This window comes from Lissotriton vulgaris, chromosome 6 (genome assembly GCF_964263255.1).
Source record: "Lissotriton vulgaris chromosome 6, aLisVul1.2, whole genome shotgun sequence".
Classification (NCBI taxonomy): Eukaryota; Metazoa; Chordata; class Amphibia; order Caudata; family Salamandridae; genus Lissotriton; species Lissotriton vulgaris.
The window spans coordinates 1,094,264,845-1,094,291,014 of record NC_141694.1 but is presented as its reverse complement, the minus strand read 5'-3'; the positions used below and the strand labels follow the sequence as shown (position 1 = coordinate 1,094,291,014).

General features: G+C 42.8%; 1 protein-coding gene across 1 annotated transcript in view; it reads right to left on the bottom strand.

Annotated features, from left to right (window-relative positions):
• The window catches only part of IGF2R (insulin like growth factor 2 receptor), a 1,757,136-nt gene extending 1,754,930 nt beyond the window's left edge, over positions 1 to 2,206 (bottom strand). Inside the window, exon 1 of the mRNA XM_086927157.1 lies at positions 1,969 to 2,206. Within this exon, the coding sequence (XP_086783283.1) occupies positions 1,969 to 2,063 (95 nt within the window). The 5' untranslated portion in view covers positions 2,064 to 2,206. The remainder of the gene's footprint in view (positions 1 to 1,968) is intronic.
• Positions 2,207 to 26,170: the final 23,964 nt, after the last annotated feature.

Genomic DNA, 26,170 nt, shown 5'->3' with positions numbered 1-26,170 from the left:
TTCCAGCAATACCGAAGAGACAGCAGATCGTTTCAATCTTTGTATGACTCGGATACAGCAGTGGATGAGTCTGAATTCTTTGAAACTGAACGGTAGAAAGACTGAGGTCCTCTTATTTGGCTAAGACACTTCTTTCTAGACACCTAGATGGTGGCCGACCAGCCTGGGAGACACTCCAACTCCGGTAAATAAGGCTGAAAATGTAGGCGTTATCTTGGAAGATAAACTGAGTTTTAAAAATCTGATTAGTTCCCTCACTTCGTCAATCTATTTAATTCTGAAGATGATTAGAAACATCCAACCCTTCATTCCATCGGAGTCAGTAAAAATCTGGGTGGCAGCACTGGCATTGTCCAAATTAGACTATGGAAATGTGTTGTTTGTAGGGATCCAAAAGCAGCACCTTCAAAAGCTGCAACAACTTCAAAATGCAGCGGCCAGGTTGCTGCTGGATATACCGACATTCCAGTCGGTCTCGCACAATTTAAAGACCCTGCATTGGCTCATGGTGGATAAAAGAATCATATTCAAATCCGAATGTTTAGCCTTCAAGGCTCTGCATGGTTGGGGTCCTGACTTTTTGAAAAAGCAACTGAAATGGTATATCCAAACTAGAAATTTGAGGTTGGCTCACTGCAAACTCCTACAAACCCCTAGAGTCAAGAGAGCTTGCTGGGGGGAGAGAAGCTTTGTGCTAGGGACTGTTAAAACCTGAAACTTTCTCCCCGGTGAGATAAAGAATTGATCTACGATTTTGGCTTTCAGAAAAGCTCTAAAAACTTGCCTTTTTATAAATTAACCTGTTAGTCCCTAGTTTGTGTGGTAACCTTTTTACTTTCCAGCAGGTATGAGTGCCTAGACACCTTCGGGCAGTTGTGCGCTATATAAATGTTTAAATCAAATCATTCAGCAGCGGATTTAAATATGTATTCCGATGCAATTAAAGATACTGTAACATTTCTAAAGAAACACCTGTTGGGCATTTAGAACTAAGGTTACCTACTCTTTGAGGGACTAGCCAAGGGCCAGTCACCACAATGGTCCTCTTCTGAAACTATAGATTGGTCACTAGAGAAGCAAACCCAAAGTTCTCTGTAGTAGTTAGAAGGCCACGGGTCAACCTTTGGCATGGAACTGCCTTAGGGATTTTTGCTAGGGACTAGAACTAGGAAAGCGTGTAGGACTTAGTGCTCTCTAGACTGCATTAGGAGTGGCCATTCTTTCCAAAGAAAAGGAACAAAGAAATGGTTGGAGTTGGTTTTTGTGGAGAGAACCCACGGCATTTACTCATTCATCACCAATTCTGTTGACGGTAGAAACATTTTGATCAGTGTCCTAAGGATGTTTATTTAGCACAAATCTTTTCAGTTTTTTTCTCCATAGGGCAGATAGGGATATGCGTCTTTGTCCACTGAATTAATAATGAAAGAATAATTAGATAATACTTCGCTTGCCCTCTGCACCAACATGGCTCTTCAAGCAGTAGCGCCCCCCCCCCTCCCCCTCCCAGCGCCTTGAGACCCTACGTGTGAGTAGAGCGCTTTACACATTTCCAGATAGATATATAGATAGATTCCGTAGCCTCCTAATGGGGGCAACATGGAAACCATTTAAACCCGCTGTTGTGGATCAATAACAAAAACCTAACCACAAATAAATGATTGATTACATTACTGCCCACATGTGACATCATCATCCGGCCCTAGTTTGCATGTTGGCCTGTAGTGTTAACCAGATCTATCTATGTTTGCGGACGCCTATAAAAAAAGAGGAAGTAAATAACTAAGGTACGAGTGGGGTGTGTGAATGCTGGGGCTACATGAATTTGGAAAAAGTGAATAACTTTGGAAGGCGAGTGGGAGTAATACCTAGCTGGTATGGGAATGCAATGGGATGGAGATTAATAATTGTGAACGGCATGGATGTGTTGTCAATCATCTGCGCACATAAATCGAATGTTACCCTTACCCACAGAGCTCCGGGTGGCTCCAGCCCTGGGCCTCATTCTCCTCGGGCAGCAGCGAGATAAGCAGCAACAGAAGGAAAGGAGCTAAAGCTCCCATTGTGTTGTATTTGCCAACTGTAGGAGACCCACTAGTCCGGTTGTTACAGCTACGCTACCTCGGGAACGTGAAAGCAACAACAGGAAGCGGCAGCACTGACAGTCACATGAACCGCTCTTATGACACTTCAAATAGAGGAAGTCAAGGCTATTGGTCGCCTGCGCAGACAGAACGTGCCCATCATGAAATGGTGAATCTTTCAGGAGAAAAATGTGCGTTAATGCAAGGTCCGCCAGTTGTTCCGTTGTTTTTGTTCTCAAACAACATTATTTCGAAGAAACTACTTTTTTACGAGTATCTGATTTTAATGAAGTTGCTTTCCTCTAAATAATTATTAGTATTTCTTAGCAATCACAGTTTCCCAACAATGAATAGCCAGCTCTCATTTTTAAAATACCATAATAATATACATGTTAATTTGCGCCCTGAAATCACATTTGTGTGTCTTAGTTCCGCTATTACAAACGCAAGCGGTTCCCTTTCGAAATGGCCGATAAGATTTCAGCCCCTTAAAGGCTCCCTTCGCTATCATAGTCCTCTTTTTGTTTCAAGCTCCGGTATTCCTTGCACTGGGTTCCCTAATCATCATGTGATTCCTCCAAGGATCTGGCTATACCTAGTACTTGAAAGTGGTTTCCATTGTGAGGTGCTGGGAGCATTTTTCTGGATACCGTTGTTTTTCATGCCTCCTGCCGTCGAAAGCTGGAGGGGCACTCGAAGTGGCACTGTTAGCTAAAAGAGAGGATGAGGCGCTGCCGACTTTGGAACCTAGGTAGCAAAATTTCGTTGTCGGCTCAACTCCCTGTGTCTGTAAAATTAAAATGACCCAACTCCCTGTGTCTGTAAAATTAAAATGACCCTGTGTAATGCAACTGGTGCTTATGTGAATCTATCCAGTACCTTCGAACCAGTGGTCTAGTTCGCACTATATAACAAGCAGTTGTAATGCAATAGGTCTTGCATTTTTTTTTTGAGTTAGAGCTATTGGCCTTGTAATGGAATTCTATGTCAGGACAGGAGGCTCCGATTATGCTTTCTCATTTCTTTAATGAAATGCTCAGCAGCCAATAAAAACAACCAAAAAACTACATTTCCCATGAACACCAGGGAGTAACCATAGAGAGTAGTGTATAAAAGGTCCCAACATTAGTCTGTCTTCCTCTTTCTTTGCTGCTCCGCAGCCAGTTAAGTGCATATTTTTCTCTTCTAAGCATATTGTTACTCTGTTGACTTTGTTGCTTTTTCTTACCTGTTGTGCTTTGCGCATTTGAGGTTCACGTGTTTGGGGCTTTGTCTCCGTGTTACTTACGTGGTTTTTCTCAGCTGTTGTTCAGCTTTTCCTTCTGTTTGGAGCGTGTGGCCACCTCCGTTTGTTCCGTGCGCTATCTCGCGCTCGTGTACTCTTGTGGAGTGGGAGCAGGGGTTTCCGTTTTCCTTAGGGGAGCGCGAGCGCTCTCGAGACGGTGTTTGGTGACAGGTGACAGTCGCGCATGCGCACTGTCCTATTTCCGGTCTCAGGGTTTCTCCTCAGAACTGGTTGAGTGACGACGTCCTTGGCGTTCTGCCCACGACCTGTCTCCAGACTTTAACCCCGTCAGACACCGAGGTTTCTTGAGGACTTCGGTTGCAACATTGTGGCATAGGCTCTGCCTAGAGTGTTGGTGCTGTGCAGGCTTTGGCTCCCTCCACGCTTGAATACTTTTCTTGAAGTCCGGACCCGGTCCTGCTTCATTCAAAGCCTGCTTTGGGGTCTACATACTCCCCCTTGACTGGTGTTTTGACACTTTGGATTTTTAGTCGTCTTGTGGGCATTTACTTTTCTACCTGGTAGAATGGCTGAATATTATGACGCTGATGACGACTACTACTATGATGTCGAGGAGGAGGACTCCTTAGAACAGAATTTGGTGGAGCAGTTGGATAAGGGGGTCCAACAATCAGTTAACAAGGCACTGGTGCGTGCTATTAACCCCTTGAAGCGTCACCTGAATCTTTACGCCCAACAACAGGGTTGGCTACCTGCTGCCAAGAAATCGGCTAAGTCGCCGGTTAATCCTCATAAGGCGGACTTTCAACGCCTGGCGAAGAGTTTAGCGGCAACTCCTTCCGCTTCTTCAGCTCCTCAAGAGTCGGAGTCGGATAATGCCCACTCTTCCGCGTCTTCAGATCATGCTTCACCGCCTCCTTGGAAGAGGGTCTGTAAGGAACATTTTGTAGACGCCCCTGAGCGTCCTTCAGTCCTTAATTTCGAGCCGGCGGACATTGTCCACCCGAACTCTTCCTCGTGGACGCCTTCACCTGCAGTGGCGGCGTATATAGAGTCTCATATTCGCCAACCTTTTGAGGCCTCAGTTCGGGCACGGTTGCGCTCCGAGTGCCCGAGACCGGACTTGGCGGACCATCTAGCCGACACCCCGGAGGTTGACCCATGATGGTCACGTACTTGAAAAAGTACGCAAAGGACCCTAAAAAAGGCCTGGACAGATCTTGGCGGTCCTGTCAAGACAAGATGCTCGACTTGCTGGCTCCTCTCACCAAACTCTTGGACCTTGGTTATAAGGCTGACGAGGCTTCTGCTCTTGTGAATCCAAAGGAATTGATCGAATGGGCCCAACGGGCGATTTGTTATCTGGGCAATGCTAATTGCGCGATGTCGACTGAACGTCGCAGGTCCATACTCTTAGTTGGATCCGAAACTTTCGGAGTTAGCAACTTCCGAATCTGGCCCTGAGGCTCAAGGACTGTTATTCGGTCAGCCGTTCCTGAAGGAACTCACTCGTTTTGTCTCTACGTTCATCGGCATTGACAAGGCGCAGGCCTCCTTGAGACGGGCCATGCGCCCGGTTTTTGCTAAGGCCGGACGTGGAAGGGGACGCTCGTTCGGCCGAGGCTCTGCGAACCAGTCCCAGAAGGGAAATTCCTCTCAGCAGAGAGGTTCCTATGATTCCGGCTACTCCACAAGAGCCAACTTCTATCCTTCGAGAAAGGGAAAAGGCCAGTATGGAAAAGGCCGATCTGGTGGTCAGCAAGGACAATACCATGATGCCTCCTCTACAGGTGAGCCTAATTCATGCATGCGATGTAATGTTGGGGGGTCGCATTCAATTTTTCCTGCACAATTGGCGCATGATCTCAAGCGATGCATGGGTTCTGCAAACTGTTCAAGGGTTCAGAATAGAGTTTTATCATCCAGTGCATCAAACCCGTCCTCCCCCTTGTTTGCATTTTCCTCTGAAAGACCAGGCTTGTCTCTCCGAGGAAATTGCCACCCTCCTCAAGAAAGGGGCGATTGTTCCCACGACTCGTCATCCCTTGGGGTTTGCCAGTTCAGTCTTTCTGGTCGAGAAAAAAGGAGGCGGCTCTCGCCTTGTTCTCAATCTGAAAGACTTCAACGGGGTGGTAGTCTACCGTCATTTCAAGATGGAGGGCATCCATCTGTTGAGAGATCTCTTACGAGAGGGGGACTGGATGGTCCGTCTGGATCTCAAGGATGCGTACCTCTCGATTCCAATTTTCCAACCTCATCGCCGTTTTCTTCAGTTTCTATGGCAGGGAGTTTGGTAGGAGTATCAGGTTCTCCCCTTCGGTCTGTCGTCGGCACCATGGTGCTTCACGAAACTGTTGAGACCAGTTGTGGAACATCTTCGATCTCGGGGTGTACGGTTGATTATTTATCTGGACGATATTCTCCTTATGGCGGATTGTCCTCTTCAACTCCTACGTCATCTGGAATGGTCCATCGATCTGTTACAATCTCTAGGCTTTCTGATCAATGTTCAGAAGTCGGTTTTGGTTCCTTCCCAGTCTATAGACTTCCTGGGCTTCCAGATAGATTCGGTGGCTTGTCAACTTCTCTTACCCAAGCAAAAGATGCGTTACATCAAGAGAGAGTTGACATCTGTTATTTCCAGACCGACTGTGTCATTGAGGTCGTTGGCGCGTGTAGTGGGTCTACTAGCGTCGTCCATTCAAGCGATATTTCCAGGTCCTCTGCATTACAGGGCAATGCAACGCCTGAAAATTCTGCATCTCCGGAAAGGCCTCGGATACTCGGACCAGATCCCTCTTACGGAGGAGGTCCGTTGGGAAATGCAGTGGTGGTTGGACCACATGGAGGCCTGGAATGGTCGAGCCCTCTTCGGGGCGTCCCCGGATCTAGTGATAGAATCCGATGCCAGCCGGTGGGGTTGGGGAGCCCGTTGCGGGTCTGTCTCGACCGGGGGTCGTTGGTCGCCTCAGGAGTTGACTCTGCATATCAACTGTCTGGAACTCCTGGCGGGTTCCTTTGCGATCAAGTGTTTCTCTCCCCTACAACCGAGTTGTTGTGTCCTTCTCCGGATGGACAATGTGTCGGCAGTCCGCTATGTGAACAAACTAGGCGGGACCAGGTCCAAAGTGTTGGCGGAGATCGCCAAAGATTTCTGGCACTTTTGTCTACAGAAGAAGATCACTGTTATTGCGGAGTATCTTCCGGGATGCCACAATCAGATAGCGGACTGGCACTCCAGACATCTCCGGGATTACAGCGATTGGAGGCTTCATCCTCGAGTCTTCCGTGCTCTCCAACGGCGTTGGGGTCCTTGTCAGCTGGATCTGTTTGCCTCTCGCCTCAATGCGCAACTTCCGCGCTTTTACAGTTGGAGACCGGACCCTCAGGCTCTGGCCACGGATGCTTTTCCCCAGCAGTGGCCATCGACCCTTTGTTATGCCTTTCCTCCGTTTCTAATGATTCCCAGGGTATTGGCTTACTCCAAACGGTTTCAGACGGATCTGATTCTGATTGCCCCTCTCTGGAGGTCTCAAGCTTGGTTTCCGGTGCTTCTGGAAATGTGTTCCGCTCCGCCGTTTCTCCTTCCCCCATTGTGGAATCTCTTGTTGGATCCTCTCGGAGATCCTCATCCCCTGATCACCTCAGGCTCCCTACATCTGCTCGCGTGGAGGATCTCGGGGATCGTTGGGCGATCCCAGGCATTTCGAGCGACGCTTCCAAATACCTTCGTGAGGCATGGGCTCCCAATACTCACAAACGATATAAGGGGTCTTGGAAGCGATGGTGCGATTGGTGTGATCAACAACAAGTTAATCCCGTTTCAGCAGATGTCAGTGTGATTGTTAACTTCTTGGCTTCTTTAGCCACCTCGGGGCTTGCTTACTCGACTATCAATGGCTTCCGCTCGGCTATTTCAGCAGGTCATGCTCACATAGATGGGAAACCAGCGGGTGAACATCCTTTTGTTTCCAGGGTCCTTAAGGGGATTCGTTTTGCGAAACCTCCCAATCCAAAGTATGTTACATTATGGGACGTTTCGGTTGTTCTCCGTTTCTTGGAGGCTTGGCCTTCGAATTCCTTGCTTTCTCGCAAGCAGTTGTCTGCGAAATTGACTATGTTGCTATGTTTAGTTTCCTGTAAGCGTGTGTCAGATGTCCACGCTTTGGATCTTGCTGGTCGTAGTTTTACTCCTGAGGGGGTTTCTTTTCGTCTTTCCAGGCGTACAAAATCTAATACGCCTTCTATATTTTACCCTTCTTTTCCTTCTCATCCCAACCTTTGCTTTGTGCAATGCCTAAAGGATTACGAGGTGAGTACCGCTTCTTTGCGATCTGACATGCAGGGTCAATTGCTGATTGCTTTGCAAAAGCCTTTTCGCCCCGTCACTCCAGCTACTTTGGCGCGCTGGGTGCGGGGGCTTATGTCTGAAGCAGGTATTGATGTTTCTGTGTTTGGGGCACATTCTGCACGTGGGGCTATGGCGTCCAAAGCCTTCTCCATGGGTGTTACTTTGTTTGACATAATGAAAGCTGCAGATTGGTCATCTGATTCTGTCTTTAAAACGTTTTATTACAAACCGATTGATTGTGTTGCTTCTGTAGTGGTGGATCAGCTTTAAAAAAGCATAATCGGAGCCTCCTGTCCTGACATAGAATTCAAAATTTGCAAACATTTGTGACAAGAATTTTCAATTCTATTAAGGACAAGGAGGCGAGGATTATCCCACCCAGGTTTTCATATTTGTATGCTAATGTATTATGACTGTATACATGCATTTGCAAATATTTCTCTCCTTGTTCCCTCCCTGGATGACTCTTGACAGTATTATTACTTTGGATATTATGGCTCTGTATCTTGTTTCAGGTTCAGACCAGAAGTGATGTCGTTTCTTCCTTATCGGGATCTGGTTCTCCTCCTGGCTTCTGGACCCATGGTTCTTCGGCTGCCTACTTCAGGATTCTGTGGATGACGGCGGCTTGTTTGGAATCGCTGTTCCTGTTGTATTTGGGATTTTACTTTAATTTGGACATATTTCCACAAAGAAAGAGGAAGACAGACTAATGTTGGGACCTTTTATACACTACTCTCTATGGTTACTCCCTGGTGTTCATGGGAAATGTAGTTTTTTGGTTGTTTTTATTGGCTGCTGAGCATTTCATTAAAGAAATGAGAAAGCATAATCCTCGCCTCCTTGTCCTTAATAGAATTGAAAATTCTTGTCACGAATGTTTGCAAATTTTGAAATGTTTTGTACTTGAGTGTGCTCCAGTGCTGTGAACAGATGTTCAAAACTGAGAATGATAAATGAGTTACATAATTGGGTGGGAATATCGTGTTGTATTAATCTGAAAGTGGCCAATAAATGCGGCAATGTTAAATGGAACTGTAATTTATACAAGTGGAGTATTGTAGAAAAACATCACCAGAAGAATGCAGTTTGAAAAGACCATGGGCTTTTAAGGGTCCCAGAAGAGGAGGAAGCACATGGTAATAGATTAGAGGCGAGGGTAAACCGAGAAGGTGTTTAAGATGCTGCAATGATTGCGTTAGAAAGAATGACGCAGTAAACTGCTGTGTATTCAAAGGGAGGGGAGGATGTGATCCAGCGCGGCTCTCCAACAAACCTCAATTCTTATGTCACCAAATCAAGGAGGAATCACTTTTACTCGTCAGTGGGGCCCATAACACTGTGAGTCATAAATTCTTTCACACTCACACACACATTTTACTCCTGAATCTGTGACAAAGAAGGCGAGCTGCTGGTTAGCGGGGTACCTAAGCTCATATTATATACACTATATACATTTTACAGAGATTCTCTACACATGCTAATCCGTTACATGGATAACCCTACACCAAGGTACTTCACTGATTTGGTCAATAGATCATCTAGTAGAAGTTAGTTGATTAAGACTAAGACCAGCTTAATCATAGTAATCCTATAACCTTAGCATTTTCTATAAATTATAACATTTTTAATAAAATAAATCACAACTCAAGTTTAACATTTTTAATTTTTAATTTATTTACTTAATTTTTTTAAGAAATCATAACTTTTGTTCATTTTAAACAAGCAAGAATTAAGCATTTTATTTAGTACATATTAAAAAAAGTGAAAATTTAGAAATCATATTACCAAGTCCTGTTGGAAGAAAATCATATTACCAAGTCCTGTTGGAAGAAATCAACAGGGTTGCACGAGTCTCAATCTACCTCTCTATTCTTCTCTAGGCTTCTTTGCAAAAGGTAAATCTCTACATTCAATCATCTTCATTGCTCCAAAAATTAAAGTCCAAAAATATTTCAAAGTCTCTAGCACCATAAAATAGTTCAAAGACAGCATGTCGTGGTGCAAAATAAATCCAAGGACAAAGCTTTTTTCATTCTTTCAAACAAGTTCCTCTGTACCCTTTTTCTCTTAACTAACTTAAAATTGAAACTTTTAGGGTCCACAGTTCATTCTGATTGGTCCATTAGAGGGGTGGTTATGATCACCTGATTTTTTTCCTCGCCTGAACCAGGTTTGCAAAGTGCACAGTCATTCTCAACATTTTCCCATATATGTAATCTCCGTTTATGCTTGTCATTCCATTTTCGCAACATGCCTTTTTGTTCTCAGGGTCTTAGAAGCAAAAATCCTTTGGCACCCTTTTGTACTTTAGGTCAAGTTGGCCTTAACATCACTTTGCACTGTGTACCAGTCATGCTTCTTATTATGCTTCTCTTGCACACGCATGTGTAGAGGCTCTCTCTTTTAGTCAATGCCAAAACTGCAGTTAGCAGCCATTTTCAACAACCAGGCCGCGTAGGCCTCAATGAGAACTAGTGCGAAAACTAAACACAACAAACGTTAGATTTAGAATTAGAGTTTTTTTGTTTACCTCCTACCATTCTAATATCCCTTATTAGTAATTACCTAGCAAAAGCGTGACACAGCTTTATTTTACTCACCAAATGTACTTTATTTTCTTTTTACCACGACAAATACATACTTTTTATCAAAGCAAAAACACACATGCTGTTTCTGTATTATAGCACTATGTTAATACGACTTGTTCACAATTGTTAATAGATTAATTTCGCAAATGGCAAATAGTTTCCCATGTGTAAAATGTCTAAGTGCGTTTTGTTGATAAGTTTCCATGCATCATACTATTAATACGGTTATTGTTATGTGAAATCAACTTCATAGGGGGTATATAAAAATGTTTGTTTCTCCCCTGCTCCATCAATCCCGCCCTTTGGTGATTTCATCTCCACACAATCATCCCACTAAATTTCATCAAGAACATGTTTCAGGTTCTTCTGTTGTTAGACTTTAGTATCTTTCATAATTTGTCCTCTTGAATTCTCAATCATTTTATCTCCTAATTCTTCAAGCTCAATTTCACCCATTTCATGTTCTCTTTGTTGTTTCTTTTCTATATTTCTTCTTAACTTTCTTTCAGCTCTTCTCCATCTAATAGATATACCCTAATCTTATCATCACTATTATCATCATCATTAATATTACTGGTATTCATATTTTTCCAATTAATGAACTACTTATTTCAGCAAACCAATTCTTTATATTAGAAAAACTCTTATCAAGTTTCTCCAAGACACCATCAACCTCCAGTGGGATCATTTCTTTATGCAATTCAGTAATATTTTTAAAATTCCTTTGTATGTTCTGACTTTTATCAGGAATATAAGTACAACAATGTTGAACTTTCAATATTCCACAGACCCCTCCTGCTTTTGCCAATAGAATATCAAGAGCAAGTCTATTTTGCATTACCATAGCTCTCTTGGCAACTATTTCTGTATTTACCATAAAAAAATCTCCAGCTGTACTTGTTGACAAACAATCTACTATCGTTGACAATTTTTGAATTTTGTTTGCATTAAAGGATATACCCACTGCTGGTATCAGTGCACCAAAAATATCACCTACAATCTCTAGAAAACTTTCGATTGTCCTACGTGTTAAAGGTTTACCTATTTCATGAATCCCACTAGTACCTCTATCTACATGGAAAATTTTAGGAAAGACCAAACCCACATAGCACGTGCCATACCAGTGGTCAGGCAATACATAATAAGCTTTGTTACCACAGATAAAATATAATCCAGGAAATACAGGATCTTTTCCCCCTTTAAATCCCCATCCTCCAATAATTCTGTAAGTGTCCTTGCAATTACTTGCTCCCACAAAATAATTATCATACACGTGTTATCCCTTCTAATACAAAACTTTCCCTGTTGGGAAAGATCTATTCCCAATGCGATATTAGTATCTCCTTTTACAAAATTTCCTTCATCAAAATTCGATGTGGATGGTTTTGATTTACTTGCTTTAGCCTTTCTTTGATAGGCTAATCTTCTATCTTCTGCCCTTTCTAAAAATGTTTTTCTGCCTGTTTCAATTTACACGTTAAATTATTTTTGTGGGCGTATTCAATTGTCAATTCATCAATCTCTAAGAAAAATTCCCCCAAAACTTTTGCAGGTTTCACTTTGTTCATTCTATTTACTACAGTAACTTTAGCAAAAAATTCATCAACATCCGAATAGTAATACTCCAATTTACCAGTTTGATGAAATAAACTAGCTATAACACTACAAGTTATTCCATACGTCAAAGGGAGGTGATGAAAGGTCACACCCCCTGAGAAAGACGAAGGCAGCTGCATGCAAATATAGCAGTCTTGTACATCCATAGGTTCTACATATTCTTTCGATAATCTAGAAAACTCATTCTTTGTGAAATCATTAATGAATCTATCTTTGTGTAATTCGGTTTTATCTATTCTACATAATTGTTCACATCATGTATTATTTCACTCTTATTATCACCTCTATTTCTATATGAATGCTCAAAATTTGAATGAAATGGAATCAAAATTGCTAAAGTAATCCATATAAGCATTAGTAAAACAGTACATATTAGACACATTCTGCAACATCTGCGCATTATTCCACATTTGGATGAATTTGTATCAGGCATTTTTTTTAAAAACATTTATAAAGTCCCTTTAGCACTTATGATGTCTCTTTTGTCACTTTTCTACACAAAAATATGTGTCCGTTAAAAATCTGTAAATTCGATTATGTCTTTCTCTTTTATTCCATTGGACCTTTACTTTTCATTTGCCACTTTTACTTTCTTAGTTTTGTAATAAAAAATTATTTTCTATGTCCTTGATTTTTCTCACTCACCAGAGTCACTTTGATTTTCTTGATTACTTTCAACTTCCGGTATGGCAGGTAAAGAAATATATACCCACTCAGGTGACTTATACTTTTGATTTGGTCTCCTTACTCTTTTTGGTCTTTGCAACATTTCAATATTCTTTTCCTTTTGACCTTCTTGACTGGTTATCTAATTTACTTGTTCTTGTGGTATTCCATTTATATTTAAAAGTTTAAATTTTAGTCCTTTAATTTCTGCAGGCTATTTATCTCCTTTCTTGGGCTTTTTAATCACAGGTTCAATTGTTTCTTGTTCAACTTTCCAAGCCCTTTTTCTGGAACTCTTTCTCACATTACTTTCTCCATCACTTTCATCAGACTCCGTTTCAGATTTGTCTTTTCTTCCTCGAATTTTGAATTTTATTGTCTCAAATTCAGCTTCTGAGGCTTGTCCTTTTTCAGTCTGTTCAGTTCTTTTGCAAGGAATCTCTTCATAACTGGTACTTGGAATCTCTTCTTCATCGTGAGTTACTTCCTTTTCTCCAGTTTCAAGATCAATATTCCTTTTCTCAGAACTCTCTGCTTGACTTTTAGAATTTCCTCTTTTACCAGTTTTATTCTGTTCTTTTTCAGTGTCCAAACTGGTTTTTCCTTTTTCCAGATATCGACTTACAGGTCGATCTTCAAGATCTGGAATTTCAATTATTTTAGTCTCTGCTTCTGATGCTGAACTTGTATCTGATATTTCCAGATGTTGCCTCACAGGTCGATCTTTCTTATCTGGAACTTTATCAATTGTTTCCCCCGCATCAGAGTCTGAACTAGTTTCTACTTCTTGCAATTGTTAATTTTCAGGTTCTGGTACTCTGATTGTATGGCTGGCATGCACCCACCTTTTAACACCAGCACATTTCACTGCTGTTGTACTGACCAGAATCACCTGTCACGGTCTATCCCAGCGAGGGACCAGACAATTTCTCCTTCTGTGTATTTTTATTCTGACTCAATCTACAGGACTTAAACCATGTGATGGATGCTTTTCCTTTGCACATGCATCAGTTCCAACCTGGTGAAACACAGAATCGATTGTGTCAGCAAGGCCTTTGCAGTAATCCAGTATGATATCATCATTTATAGCTAGCAGTTTGTTGACAGGTACAAATGCTTGTTTCATTACTCGTCCCATCTGTCAGGATACGCTCCACGGGATCCGGATGGTGAATATAAGGCCCACCTCCAAACGTCACAAACACTCTGATATATATATATCAACAGAGGATTTGAGCCATTAGGCGAGGGGTAATTGCAAAATAATAAACAGGGAAGGGAAGGAAGGGGTCTGCTGGGAAGGGATGTACCTGAAACGACAGAGCATACAAAGGTAAGAACACCATACACCCAACACATCAAATAAACCACCAATTCCTCTTGCAACTAAGTACCTGTGAGAACAAACATAAACTCTGCAATTGGGTGGTCTCGAATTCCCCCTCTAAGGATATATGCTTGAGCCCTAATGGAAACAGGCATAAGTTAGGAAAACATCAAATGCATAAGCTCATACATATGAATTCATCAGGAGATCCTATATACCTTAGTGGAAACACAAGCTATCCGAAATAAGGAGTTCTGGGTGAAGGTTTGATAAGAGAGTAACTGAACACAAGGAAAATTATAAGGAGAAGCTGTTGTTGTTAGCCACACAGACACGGCAATGCGTGGGAAGCAAGAACCACAGCACTCCGCTCTGCAAGTAAAAGCACACCAGCCTCTGTTAGGAACACAGGTACTTGAAAGTAACTTTTCATGAAACTTAGCAGTTAGTTTGAACAGTATGAAATACTTTGATACTGTGCCAGCGTAATCTAGATATGTACTCAAGTGTTCTCGCCACGGTAACACGCAGTTGAAATCACCGCCGTGCTCCGCAAGCGTCACTAGTATTTATAGACCATAGAACATACAAGCGCTTGTTCTGGCTACACGGAGCAGCTGCTACCACCGTGCACCACCTACTCGAAGTAGAAGAAGAAAGCAACCAATAGAGAGACGGCAGCGTGTGGCTCCTCACACAACTACGCTCCGCTCTAATGTCCATAAGCCGACACGGGCTAAAACCAAAAACTCAGCGTTTGTCCCACGGAGGCGAACCTGCTCCTCCGCGCCCCACAGTAAACGATTCTGAAGCAACAAAACAAGCAAGCGCCGCAGTTCCGTCACTGCGCGCTGGAAATCACGGCAACGCGTGGGAGCCCCCACAGCGCTCCGCTCAATGGCGGTCACAAAAGGGCGGGGAACCGCTCCTACCTGGAGGAAGAGTAGCAACGGACACAGAACCTCCCTGCTGGTACACGAATTCCCCGGCTCCTTCTCCCTCCGCTCGATCCAAACAGCAAAGCGGAATAACACGCAACAGGATGCGTGTCACAGGAACTCAAATAGGCTACCCGAGGCTTCTGGGAAATGTAGTTCGCTCAGCGCCCGTTTTCTTTTACTGCACATCGTCCCCCCCAGACACAGTAATGCAGGCGCAAGTATGATTTCTGACACCATCAGTATCTCATGTGGACCTAAACCAGTCCTTCTGTCTGGAATGCTTCTTAGAGTCATTAGAACAAGTGGCAAAGCATCAGGCCATTTCAGTCCAGTTGCCAAACACATTTCAAGTCTGTTTTTAATCGTTCCATTAACATGTTCAACTACCCCAGAAGCCTCTGGTCTGTGTGTGCAATGTAATTTCTGTTGAATATTCAGTGCTTCACAAATAAATTGTATTCATTCTGAAAATGGCCCCCTCTGTCTGATTCAATCGTTACTGGAAATCCATATCTCAGAATCACTTTCCTTAATAAAAGCTTTGCAATAGTCACTCCATCTTTTCTCCTGGTAGGGAAGGCCTCGACGCATCTTGAAAAAAAGCAGATGATCACTAGAACATACCTCAGCTTGTTGCATGGAGGCATCTCTATGAAGTCCAATTGTATTTGTGTAAAAGGACCACCTGCCCGTCCTATGGTTCCCAAACTCACAACAGTTTTTCTTCCTGGATTCAATTGTTGGCAAACCAAACAACGGTGGCACAAACTCTCAGCTATTATTCTGAACTTAGGATTGTACCAAGTTTGTTTAAACATTCTCAACATTGCATCTCTCCCTATGTGTGCTTGACCATGGTACATTCGGGCCATTTTCGAGATCATGCTATCAGGCATTACTGGTCTTTCATCTTTGTAAACACAAATTTCATCTTCCTCTCTTTGTCTGCAACCTGATTTTATCCATCTATCTTTTTCCTCATCATTTGCCTCATCCTGGGGCGGCACGCCTCACACACGCCACCAGAGAGCCCGCAGGCGCTATAAAGGGGAGAGCGCCCTCGAGCTCCCTGGGGACAACAACAGGCAGAAAATCTTACCTGCAGAACCAGCGCAGAGGGCATCCAGGAGTTGTATAGCGGGCCGTGAGGGGAACGGCAGAAAACCTTTGCTGACCGGGAGCGCCGGGGAGAATCACCGACTCCCGACTACACTTCCCAGCAGCCCCTGGGGCGGCGTGCCTCACACACGCCACCAGAGCGCCCGGAGTCGCTACAAAGGGGAGAGCGCCCTCGAGCTCCCTGGGGACAACAACAGGCAGAAAATCTTACCTGCAGAACCCGCGCAGGGGCATCCAGGAGTTGTATAGCGGGCCGTGAGGGGAACGGCAGAAAACCTTTGCTGACCGGGAGCGCCGGGAGAATCACCGACTCCCGACTACACTTCCCAGCAGCCCCTGGGCGGCGCGCCTCACACACGCCACCAGAGCGCCCGGAGGCGCTACAAAGGGGAGAGCGACATCTCACCCCGCGAGTCGCGCACGCAGGAGAAGCCCGGGACAAGGGCGGGCCGTCTGTGGCCGTCCAAGGCAGGAGGAGGCAGGGCTGGGCCACCCCCCTTGGTTGTTTTTCTGAGTAAGTGCCCTAACTTACAAAAACTATTTACTGTGGACTCCGTGAAGTTAATTGCGGGTTGTGTGGTTTATAACATTCCTGAACGCCACCTTTTGCTGCAACCTGTGCCCTATAGTCCTATATTGCTGCCAACAATGTCAATAAAAACCTCTCTAATGGATAACTATTTAGTTAAAGTTGTTAGTAGGATTAACAGTGACAGAAGAAAATCCCTAGGTCAAGGCAATTTACCTGACCCACCACCTGATTTATCATTCGATCCCACTAACGAGGATAACATTTTTCCCACTGTGACAGTCGAGTCTAAGGACACCAGTTGTAACATCGGAACTACCCCCGTAGAGGTGTTAGATGACTCAATCCCTGTGGAAGACCAACCTGAAAGCCCTGATGGTACTCCGCAACCAACCATGCACAAGGGCTACACGTTCTATGAGAGCATGTAGGAAATTAACTACCAAGCGGGGAGGTCATATGACCAGGAGGAAAAAGGAAACCACACCTAAGAAAAATGTTTGTGACAAAGGGACTTTAACTAAAGACAATTGTGTTACTATTAATACTGATCAATTCAAATTGTTAGTGGGTTGCATAGATGGTAAATTGAAGTTGATTGTTGAACCATTACTTGCCAAAATTGATGCCTTATCAGCTGAAGTATCTAGATTGGGGTCCCAGTTAGATGTGCACGCAGTCAAGATAGTTAACACTGGACCAGCTAGTAAGGATGCCCCTAGTATTCAATCTGCTCCTAAGCCAGTTAAGGGGAGGTCTTGCCCCACGAACAATGTTACATCTGGTTCCAAAATGGGTAGTCTGACCTCGCAGGTCCCATCTGCCTTGCCAAGTACGAGCACGTTACCAGCATGTTATTCAGGCAGGGTAACGCAGGCACCACCTGTGATGGCTGCGGCTGCTGGGTCTTTAGTGGGACCTATTTGTAAAAACACACTACCAGCTCCTAAGACAGGCGGGGCAGTGCAGGCACCAGCAATGCCGGCTGCGGCTGCTGGGTCTGTAGGGGCATCTGTTGGTAACAATCGCTCGGTAGACCTCCCACCGAGTGTGTACCCTACGTCCTGGTTTTAACCAACGTTCCCTCCTTAGCACTCAAGTTCAAGTTCAAAGATGCTTTATTCGGTTTGTAAAGAAATACAACCATATAGCAACATACACAAAAATGTTACACAATACTAAATTAAGCTACCTTAAAAACAATCTAACACAATAGCGCTCATGATAGAAACATTTAGCATCATTAATAGTGCATAACCATTAGACCATTCAAAAAGCTTTTGGCTAAAATGTTAACAGTCCTACGACCTTTAATTATGTGCAAATATGCAATTTAAAGTGCTAAATATTGTCTCTATATTAGTATATGTGCAAATTGGCAATTCTAAAGTGCAATATGCAATTAGCAGCACCTAGACTGGCTATTAACAGGAAATAATGATAAATGAGACAAAGTGCAAGTGCTAAGCCAATCCAACGATGGATATAATACAGTAGCAGCAATTAATCCAACAAACATATGTGTGCAAAATACAAATACATGATATCAGCAGCATCTAATTTAAAGTGCATAGTACATTTAGCAGCTGGAAAGATTCATATAATTATTGATTTCCTTGCAGAAATACATTTTAAAATATAAGTGGCCACATAAAAGCATACATCTGGGGACTCTAGGTTAAACACTAGTGTCATTGCTGTTTGTAGATGATGCGTATTATATTTTAAAAAGATGGGTTTCAAGTAATATTTCCTTAAAAAAGTATAAAAAGTACAAGATAACATAAAGTGACACGTGCTCTGTTTTGATTTGCCATCACATGGGCACAAACAAGTTCCAGTTTTTTTAGGCACAGGGAAGGCCACAAGGTGATGCACAATTCCTAAGCGGAGACGGGTTAAAACAAATCGATGGGAGGGAATACTAACTGTTACAAAATAAGATTGGAAGCCTACATTGATGTTATATTGTTGGTAAAGATTGAATGTACTCTGTTTAGTATATTTATCCATCCTAGTCTCTTCTGTAAATTTCATAAACGAGACCTTCAGCTCCCGCTTTGATAATATAGGGTCCATTATTAGTTCATTATAAATGTCCAGTCCGTATAATGTTTTATACCAATGATGTATATGATTCAGCCAAGGAATGTTCGATCGGCGATCAAGTTTAATACAGTCTGTTATTACGTCCTGCGTAAACTTGGTTTCCTCCTTTGCCCATATTGAGCGCCATAAAGATAGAGGACGAAGGGCAATTAGATCATTGACATAGTATATGTCTAATTCCTTATGTATTAGCTCCGTTGAAGCCATAACAGGGGCACTGGTTAATCTTTTTAAAAACACATTCTCCCTCACCTGGATAGATTTGGCACACTGTGCATCATACCCCAATACTCCAGCTCCATATATAGCTGAAGAAATGCATCTGGCATTAAAAAGGGTTAACATTTCACGAATTCTGCGATCCCCTAATTTAGCAGCAAATCTAAATATACAGTTTGTATTCCGGGCCATTTTAAAAAGGACACTGTTTTGTTCATTAATCCATGTCCCATTTCCCGAAAAGGTGATGCCTAGATAGCAGAAACTATTAACAGGTTCTAATTTCTCTCCTTCTAAAAAAAAGGGTTTGTGTTTTCTTGGTTTCTTACCACAAACCATGGTAACCGTTTTCCCTTTGTTGATTTTTAATTTCCTGTTCTTAATAAAAACATGGAATTGATCAATTAATTGTTGCAGTCCATTATGTGTCCTAGAGAGGAGGACCGCGTCGTCCGCGTATAAAAGGACTGGGATGGGGTTACCATTTATAGTTGGAGCATCTGCATTAATCAATCTTAGAGTTGTGTCCACATGGTTAATAAAAAGTGAGAATAGTAGAGGGGCAAGTACGCATCCTTGACGGATGCCTCTCTTAACTTCAAAGAAAGGGGTACACTCTCCATCTGTTCCAAACCTTACTTTGCTTGATAAATTACTATACAAGCGAGCAAGCAGATGGATAATTTCAGTGGGGGCGCCCATTGCCAATAGTGTGGGCCAGAGTAGTGCGTGTTCCACCAGATCGAACGCGGAACTCAAGTCGGCAAAGCATAAATAAAGATTACCAGATTTTGCTTTGGTATACTTGCCAACTATGAGTTCCAGGTTCACGCACTGCTCCATAGTTCCTAATCCCCTACGAAACCCATACTGCACTGGGGACAGGATGTTATTCTCCTCGGCCCAGGCTTCCAGTCTCACTAATAGGACTCGACTAAGGATTTTAACTGTCGAGTCCAAAAGAGAGATTGGACGATAATTCCTTGCCTCTGACCTGCATCCTTTTTTATAAAGGGGTATGATAATTTATTGGCCCCATGTCAGTGGTAAATTATCTTCCACCGCAGCATTGAAGTAACGAGTTAAGATTGGGGCCCATAATGATATTTCATGTTTATAAAAGTCCATGGGTACCCCATCGGGCCCGGGTGCTTTACCACCCTTACTATTTATGATTGCATCTGTCACTTCATTTAAAGTTAAAAACAACTGCATTTTCTGCCAATTAAAACACAAGATAGACCCATCAGGTTTAAGATCAGAATTAAAAATCTCAGAGAAATGTGCAATCCATGCAAGACAGCTGACGTGGGAACTGACCACAGGAATATTTTCATTCTTTAAGAATGGGCCATTTATCGTTTCCCAGAAGAGTTTATGGTTTTTAGTTACAGCGGCCATATCAAGTTTATTCCAGGCCTCATCCTGTAACTCCCTTTTCCTAGTTGACAGAGCCAGTTTGTAATTAATACGTTCTTCTTTGACTCTTTCTTTATTTCTAGGTTTAGCATTAAGTACACTTTTTAACCTTTTCAGAGTCTCAGCACAATGTTTGTCAAACCACACAGTTTTGCTTCTTTTAACCCTTCTGTTTCTTTTTAACAGGGAATTTTCAACTGTGCATGTAATTTTCATAAAATTGGAGAGAACAACAGGCGCTATCACATTAGGTGCAAGGCAGTATTCAACCTCTCTGGTACATTTACAAATAATATCCTTTGTTAGTTTGTTAGGGTCAATTTTAATCCATTTAATTTTCATGCCATTTGGTCTCTCAGCAGAAATCCAGTGGACAGCTTTACCATTCACAACGTTTTTTTTTTACCCCAGCCCATTAAATCCACAGAGATGCTGTTGTGATCACTCACAGGCTGCTCTATTACCCAAACATTGGAGAAAATTGAGCCACTAGACACCAAAATATGGTCAATATTGGAATGGGCATCTCTCCCCCTAAAAGTTGGGCAAATTTCATTATTTTTGTTTTTTGTACAATCAAGCAATTCCAAATTAAACTTTGCTATTAAGTTATTCAGTGCGCTGCCATAATTACTGTGCGGGAAATGATTAACATAAACACTGTCACCCCCTGCATAATCCTCGTGGTGACCACATAACCCCTTCCGAGCATGTCTGCAGGCTTGGATGTTAAAATCACCTGCCCACAAAATTACAAAATTGTTCTTAGAAAGAGTAATTGCAGCTTCAATAGCGCGTTCAACATCGGGAACAATCATATCACGTTTAGGGCCCACAATATTATTATAAAAATTTACAATAATTAGGTCCCTACCATGGCTGTGTGTTAGGCGCAATATAGATGCATGCTGACAGGCTACAGAGTGTTCCCCAAGAATAAATTCTGTTAATTTAGTTGAAACCAAAGTCAGTAGGCCTCCCTTAGCTCTACCAGCTTTGGAAGCTACTGCTGCCACACTGTAAGAGGTGTAACCTTCAACTTCTATTTGTCCTGTATGCCATGTCTCTTGTAAGCATATTATGTCGTATCCACATATGATGAAATTGTCCCAAAACGGGGTACATAATTTAGAGGCAATTCCGGCTATGTTCCAAGTATTAATTATAAGGGAGTCAGCATAACTAGTTCCTATACTTTCGGGGTGGTTAGACAAGAGTGAAGCTTCAAAGCTTGCAATCGGGGTAACATTAGCATTAACATTTGTTACAGTTGACTCATTATCTACAACATTGCCTGTACATAGCACAGTATTTGGTGAAATTAATTGTGACTCAGTTATATTATTTACACAGCTTTCATCACCCAGCTCTTTCTCCAAGGTTAATGTATCACCTGTTACAAAACTTTCAGAACGCGGGGTCAAGGATGGAACATTCAGTCAGTCATTCTCCTCAAGTGAGTTGAGCAACTGAAATCTATTAGAAGTTGGGACCAGGAAGTTGTCATATAGATTAGGGAGTAGGGGGGGACAAATAGGTACAACATTAGGGTATTTGATAAAGGCCGCTCTTGGATGCTGGAAGTTATGTGTGGTGAATTGTCTTCCTGACTGGTTCCTATAAAAGTAATCAAGTGGGAACAGTGTGATGTTATATTTGTGATTCGATGGCATAGGTGCATGTAGGATCGAATCTCTCGCCCATTCTGTAGTCCTGAAATTTATAATTATGCAGTCCCCATCTATCTCCTTTTTATTTGGCCCTACCCAACCTACCCTCTGTGTAGTTATAATCTCTTCTGCGCCTTGTATTGGGAACCCACAATTTTTCACCAACCAATACAGGGTTTTATTTTTCAGGGTTTCTTGATTTTCAAATTGGTTGGGCAACAACTTGGGGACATTCGCAAGTATCGCTACAAATGGTCTGCAATCAGGCGGCAAGTTAATAGTAGCTGGAATGACATTATTAATATGGCGCCTCGGTACGGGTAGGCTCTTGTAGTTGGAGGCGGGTTTATTGATATTTTTTTGGCCCCCATCTACATTTTGCCCACCTACTATCTTGGGGGTGATAGTTGTTGGCCTCTGCCTTCCACTTGTAGAAGGTACCGGGTTTCCCTTCACAATGGGCACACTAGGAGTACGATTTACTGCACTTGATTTATTATTACTCTGGTTCCCAGAATCTAGGTTAGTTGAATGAGATCTGACTTGCGAACCCAGGTGTTCTAAAACATCCAAGTTAGCTATGCCCAGTTTCTCTAGGTTTTCTATTTTTTTACTTAGAATTTCTAGAGATTCCATCACTGGTGTGATGTAGGTTTTTACCATTTTCTCGAGACATTCTTTAAATGCCTCGACATTATTTGGAGTTTGTATTTCCAGTAATTGTATATCTTTTACATGTCTCCCTCCACTGATCTGCTGTAACTCACCCTCTCTTTCGTTGGTTTCTAGAGTTTGTATGGCCCTCTTCTTTTTTCTTCTATATGTTTTGGCCTGTTTGTTAATTATTAACCTTTTTCGACTTTGGGTTAGTTTCCTTTTAAAGGGTACAGGCTCACAGTCAGTTTTACTACTTAACAAACTGATATCACTGATTTGTACAGTTGGAATGACAACATTAGTAATACAGCCATCCAATTTCCCATTAGTTACAGGCACAACACTAGATAGGATCACTGAAATAATATCGACTGACAAAATATCGACTTGCCAAAATATCGTGGACAAAATATCGACAGTCAAAATATCGAGTTTGTATCTACAAACAGGTAAGTACAAAAATATCGAGTACAAAATATCGTTAACAAAAATATAGATGTAAAAAATATCGACTTTATTAAAAACAGTGTTAAATTAAATTAATATTAAATTTTAATTACTAAAATATACTTAAAACGACTTAAATTAAATTATAATAATAAAATAATAAATGAAAATAATAAAAATAATTTTTTTAAATCTTATTTGTTGACCCTGAACCCTAAAAATACCCCTTTACCCAAAAACCCAAAACTGACCCTGAACCCTAAAAATACCCCTTTACCCAAAAACCCAAAACTGACCCTGAACCCTAAAAATACCACTTTACCCATGACCTGAAAACTGACCCTGAACCCTAAAAATACCCCTTTACCCATGACCTGAAAACTGACCCTGAACCCTAAAAATACCCCTTTACCCATGAACTGAAAACTGACCCTGAACCCTAAAAATACCCCTTTACCCATGACCTGAAAACTGACCCTGAACCCTAAAAATACCCCTTTACCCATGACCTGAAAACTGACCCTGAACCCTAAAAATACCCCTTTACCCATGATCTGAAAACTGACCCTGAACCCTAAAAATACCCCTTTACCCATGAACTGAAAACTGACCCTGAACCCTAAAAATACCCCTTTACCCATGACCTGAAAACTGACCCTGAACCCTAAAAATACCCCTTTACCCATGAACTGAAAACTGACCCTGAACCCTAAAAATACCCCTTTACCCATGAACTGAAAACTGACCCTGAACCCTAAAAATACCCTTTACCCATGAACTGAAAACTGACCCTGAACCCTAAAAATGCTCCTTTACCCAAAATGTATCAATATTATTTAATTACCAATTAATTATTAATTAACAATAACAATAAAGTAAATATATTAGAACATTAGGTGTAATTATTTTAATAATTAATATTATTTTATCAAAATTAATTACTTAAAAATAACACAAAATTATATATATAAAAAATGTACTCTAATTAATGTAATTAACTAATTACAATTAATTAATTAACAATTATTTACTAATACAAAATATATTCAAAATTATATTAATTAATTAACTAATTAATATTAATTAATTATCAATTAATTATTAATTAAAAATATTAACAAACATATATTAATTAATTAATTATTATTAAATTACTTCCCACCCTATTCCCCTATAAACCCACAACCCGCTACAGAATTACATTACGCAATTATTATCAAAACAAAATTCATGTAATAAAATATTTAATAACATTAATACACACTATTCACACATATTATTACATAAAAATACACTATAAAATATTATATATTATTAAAAAATCGATATTTTTGCTATCTATATTTTATACAGTCGATATTACTTCACTTACCTGAAAAACGATATTTTTGTAGTCGATATTATGTCCAGTCGATATTTTGTCCAGTCTATATTTAAAACTCGATATTATGTCCAGTCGATATTTTGGAGTCGATATTTTGTCTCTATACCCACTAGATATTAGGGGCTGTGGTAATAGGCTAGCTGACAGGTCAGGTGTTATAGACAGTCTACTTTCCCTAGTACAAGAAACAGTAGGTCCTAAAGGCTGTCGTACATCAGATTGAATTACGTCATACCTTGGCAAACCTGCAAACGATTCCAATAGAAGTGAATCATGTGACATTGTTGTTTCATTTGGAACGCTAACGTGTGTATTGATAGTTTGTGACGTTTGACTTATTAAACACATACTCGCTGGTAAAGATAATCTTCTTTCCGTACTTTCAATAGCGTTAACAACAACACCAATTGTTTGTTGCAGCATCCTATCAATTGCAGTTAAGGTGGGTAAAGGGGTTGGCGCCAATGTTTGTTTCCTTGTAGTTGAGCGAGTGTGCATAGGTGTTTTTTTAACCGCCACCCTACTTTTACTTTTGACCTCCATCAGGCCTGTTACCCACTATTGTATTTATAAGTTCACAAGGTGGGATGATTACCTTAGGTATGCGAGGAATGGCAAATGTCAGGGGGGTGGCCCGGTCCAGTCTCCTGCGGTCTCTGAGGGCCTCAGAGGGCCCGCCCTTTGCCCGGGCTTAGCCCCGCGCGTCCCGCGCGCGTCCTCGCGGGACGAGGGAGTGGGTGGGTCTTTATGCGCCTCCTGGCGCTGTGCAGTGATGGTGGGGGAGGCGTCCTGAAGCAAGGGCTGCTGGGGGCTGTAGTTTTACACCCTCCCGACCGGCGGAGCCAAGCACGGCCAGCCGGAAGTAGCAAACGATGGAACGCAGCGGAGCTAAGCCCGGCCGCCCCACAGCCACAACTCACGGGCAGCACGCCTCAGCGGAGCCTCAGGAACAGGAGGTAGGCTCGGCCGGCGTGTGCAACATCCAGATAGACCACCACCCGGTCCTCAGCAGTGGGTGGGTCTTTATGCGCCTCCTGGCGCTGTGCAGTGATGGTGGGGGAGGCGTCCTGAAGCAAGGGCTGCTGGGGGCTGTAGTTTTACACCCTCCCGACCGGCGGAGCCAAGCCCGGCCAGCCGGAAGTAGCAAACGATGGAACGCAGCGGAGCTAAGCCCGGCCGCCCCACAGCCACAACTCACGGGCAGCACGCCTCAGCGGAGCCTCAGGAACAGGAGGTAGGCTCTGCCGGCGTGTGCAACATCCAGATTGACCACCACCCGCTCCTCAGCAGTGGGTGGGTCTTTATGCGCCTCCTGGCGCTGTGCAGTGATGGTGGGGGAGGCGTCCTGAAGCAAGGGCTGCTGGGGGATGTAGTTTTACACCCTCCCGACCGGCGGAGCCAAGCCCGGCCAGCCAGAAGTAGCAAACGATGGAACGCAGCGGAGCTAAGCCCGGCCTCCCCGCAGCCACAACTCGCGGGCAGCACGCCTCAGCGGAGCCTCAGGAACAGGAGGTAGGCTCGGCCGGCGTGTGCAACATCCAGATAGACCACCACCCGGTCCTCAGCAGTGGGTGGGTCTTTATGCGCCTCCTGGCGCTGTGCAGTGATGGTGGGGGAGGCGTCCTGAAGCAAGGGCTGCTGGGGGCTGTAGTTTTACACCCTCTCGACCGGCGGAGCCAAGCCCGGCCAGCCGGAAGTAGCAAACGATGGAACGCAGCGAAGCTAAGCCCGGCCGCCCCACAGCCACAACTCACGGGCAGCACGCCTCAGCGGAGCCTCAGGAACAGGAGGTAG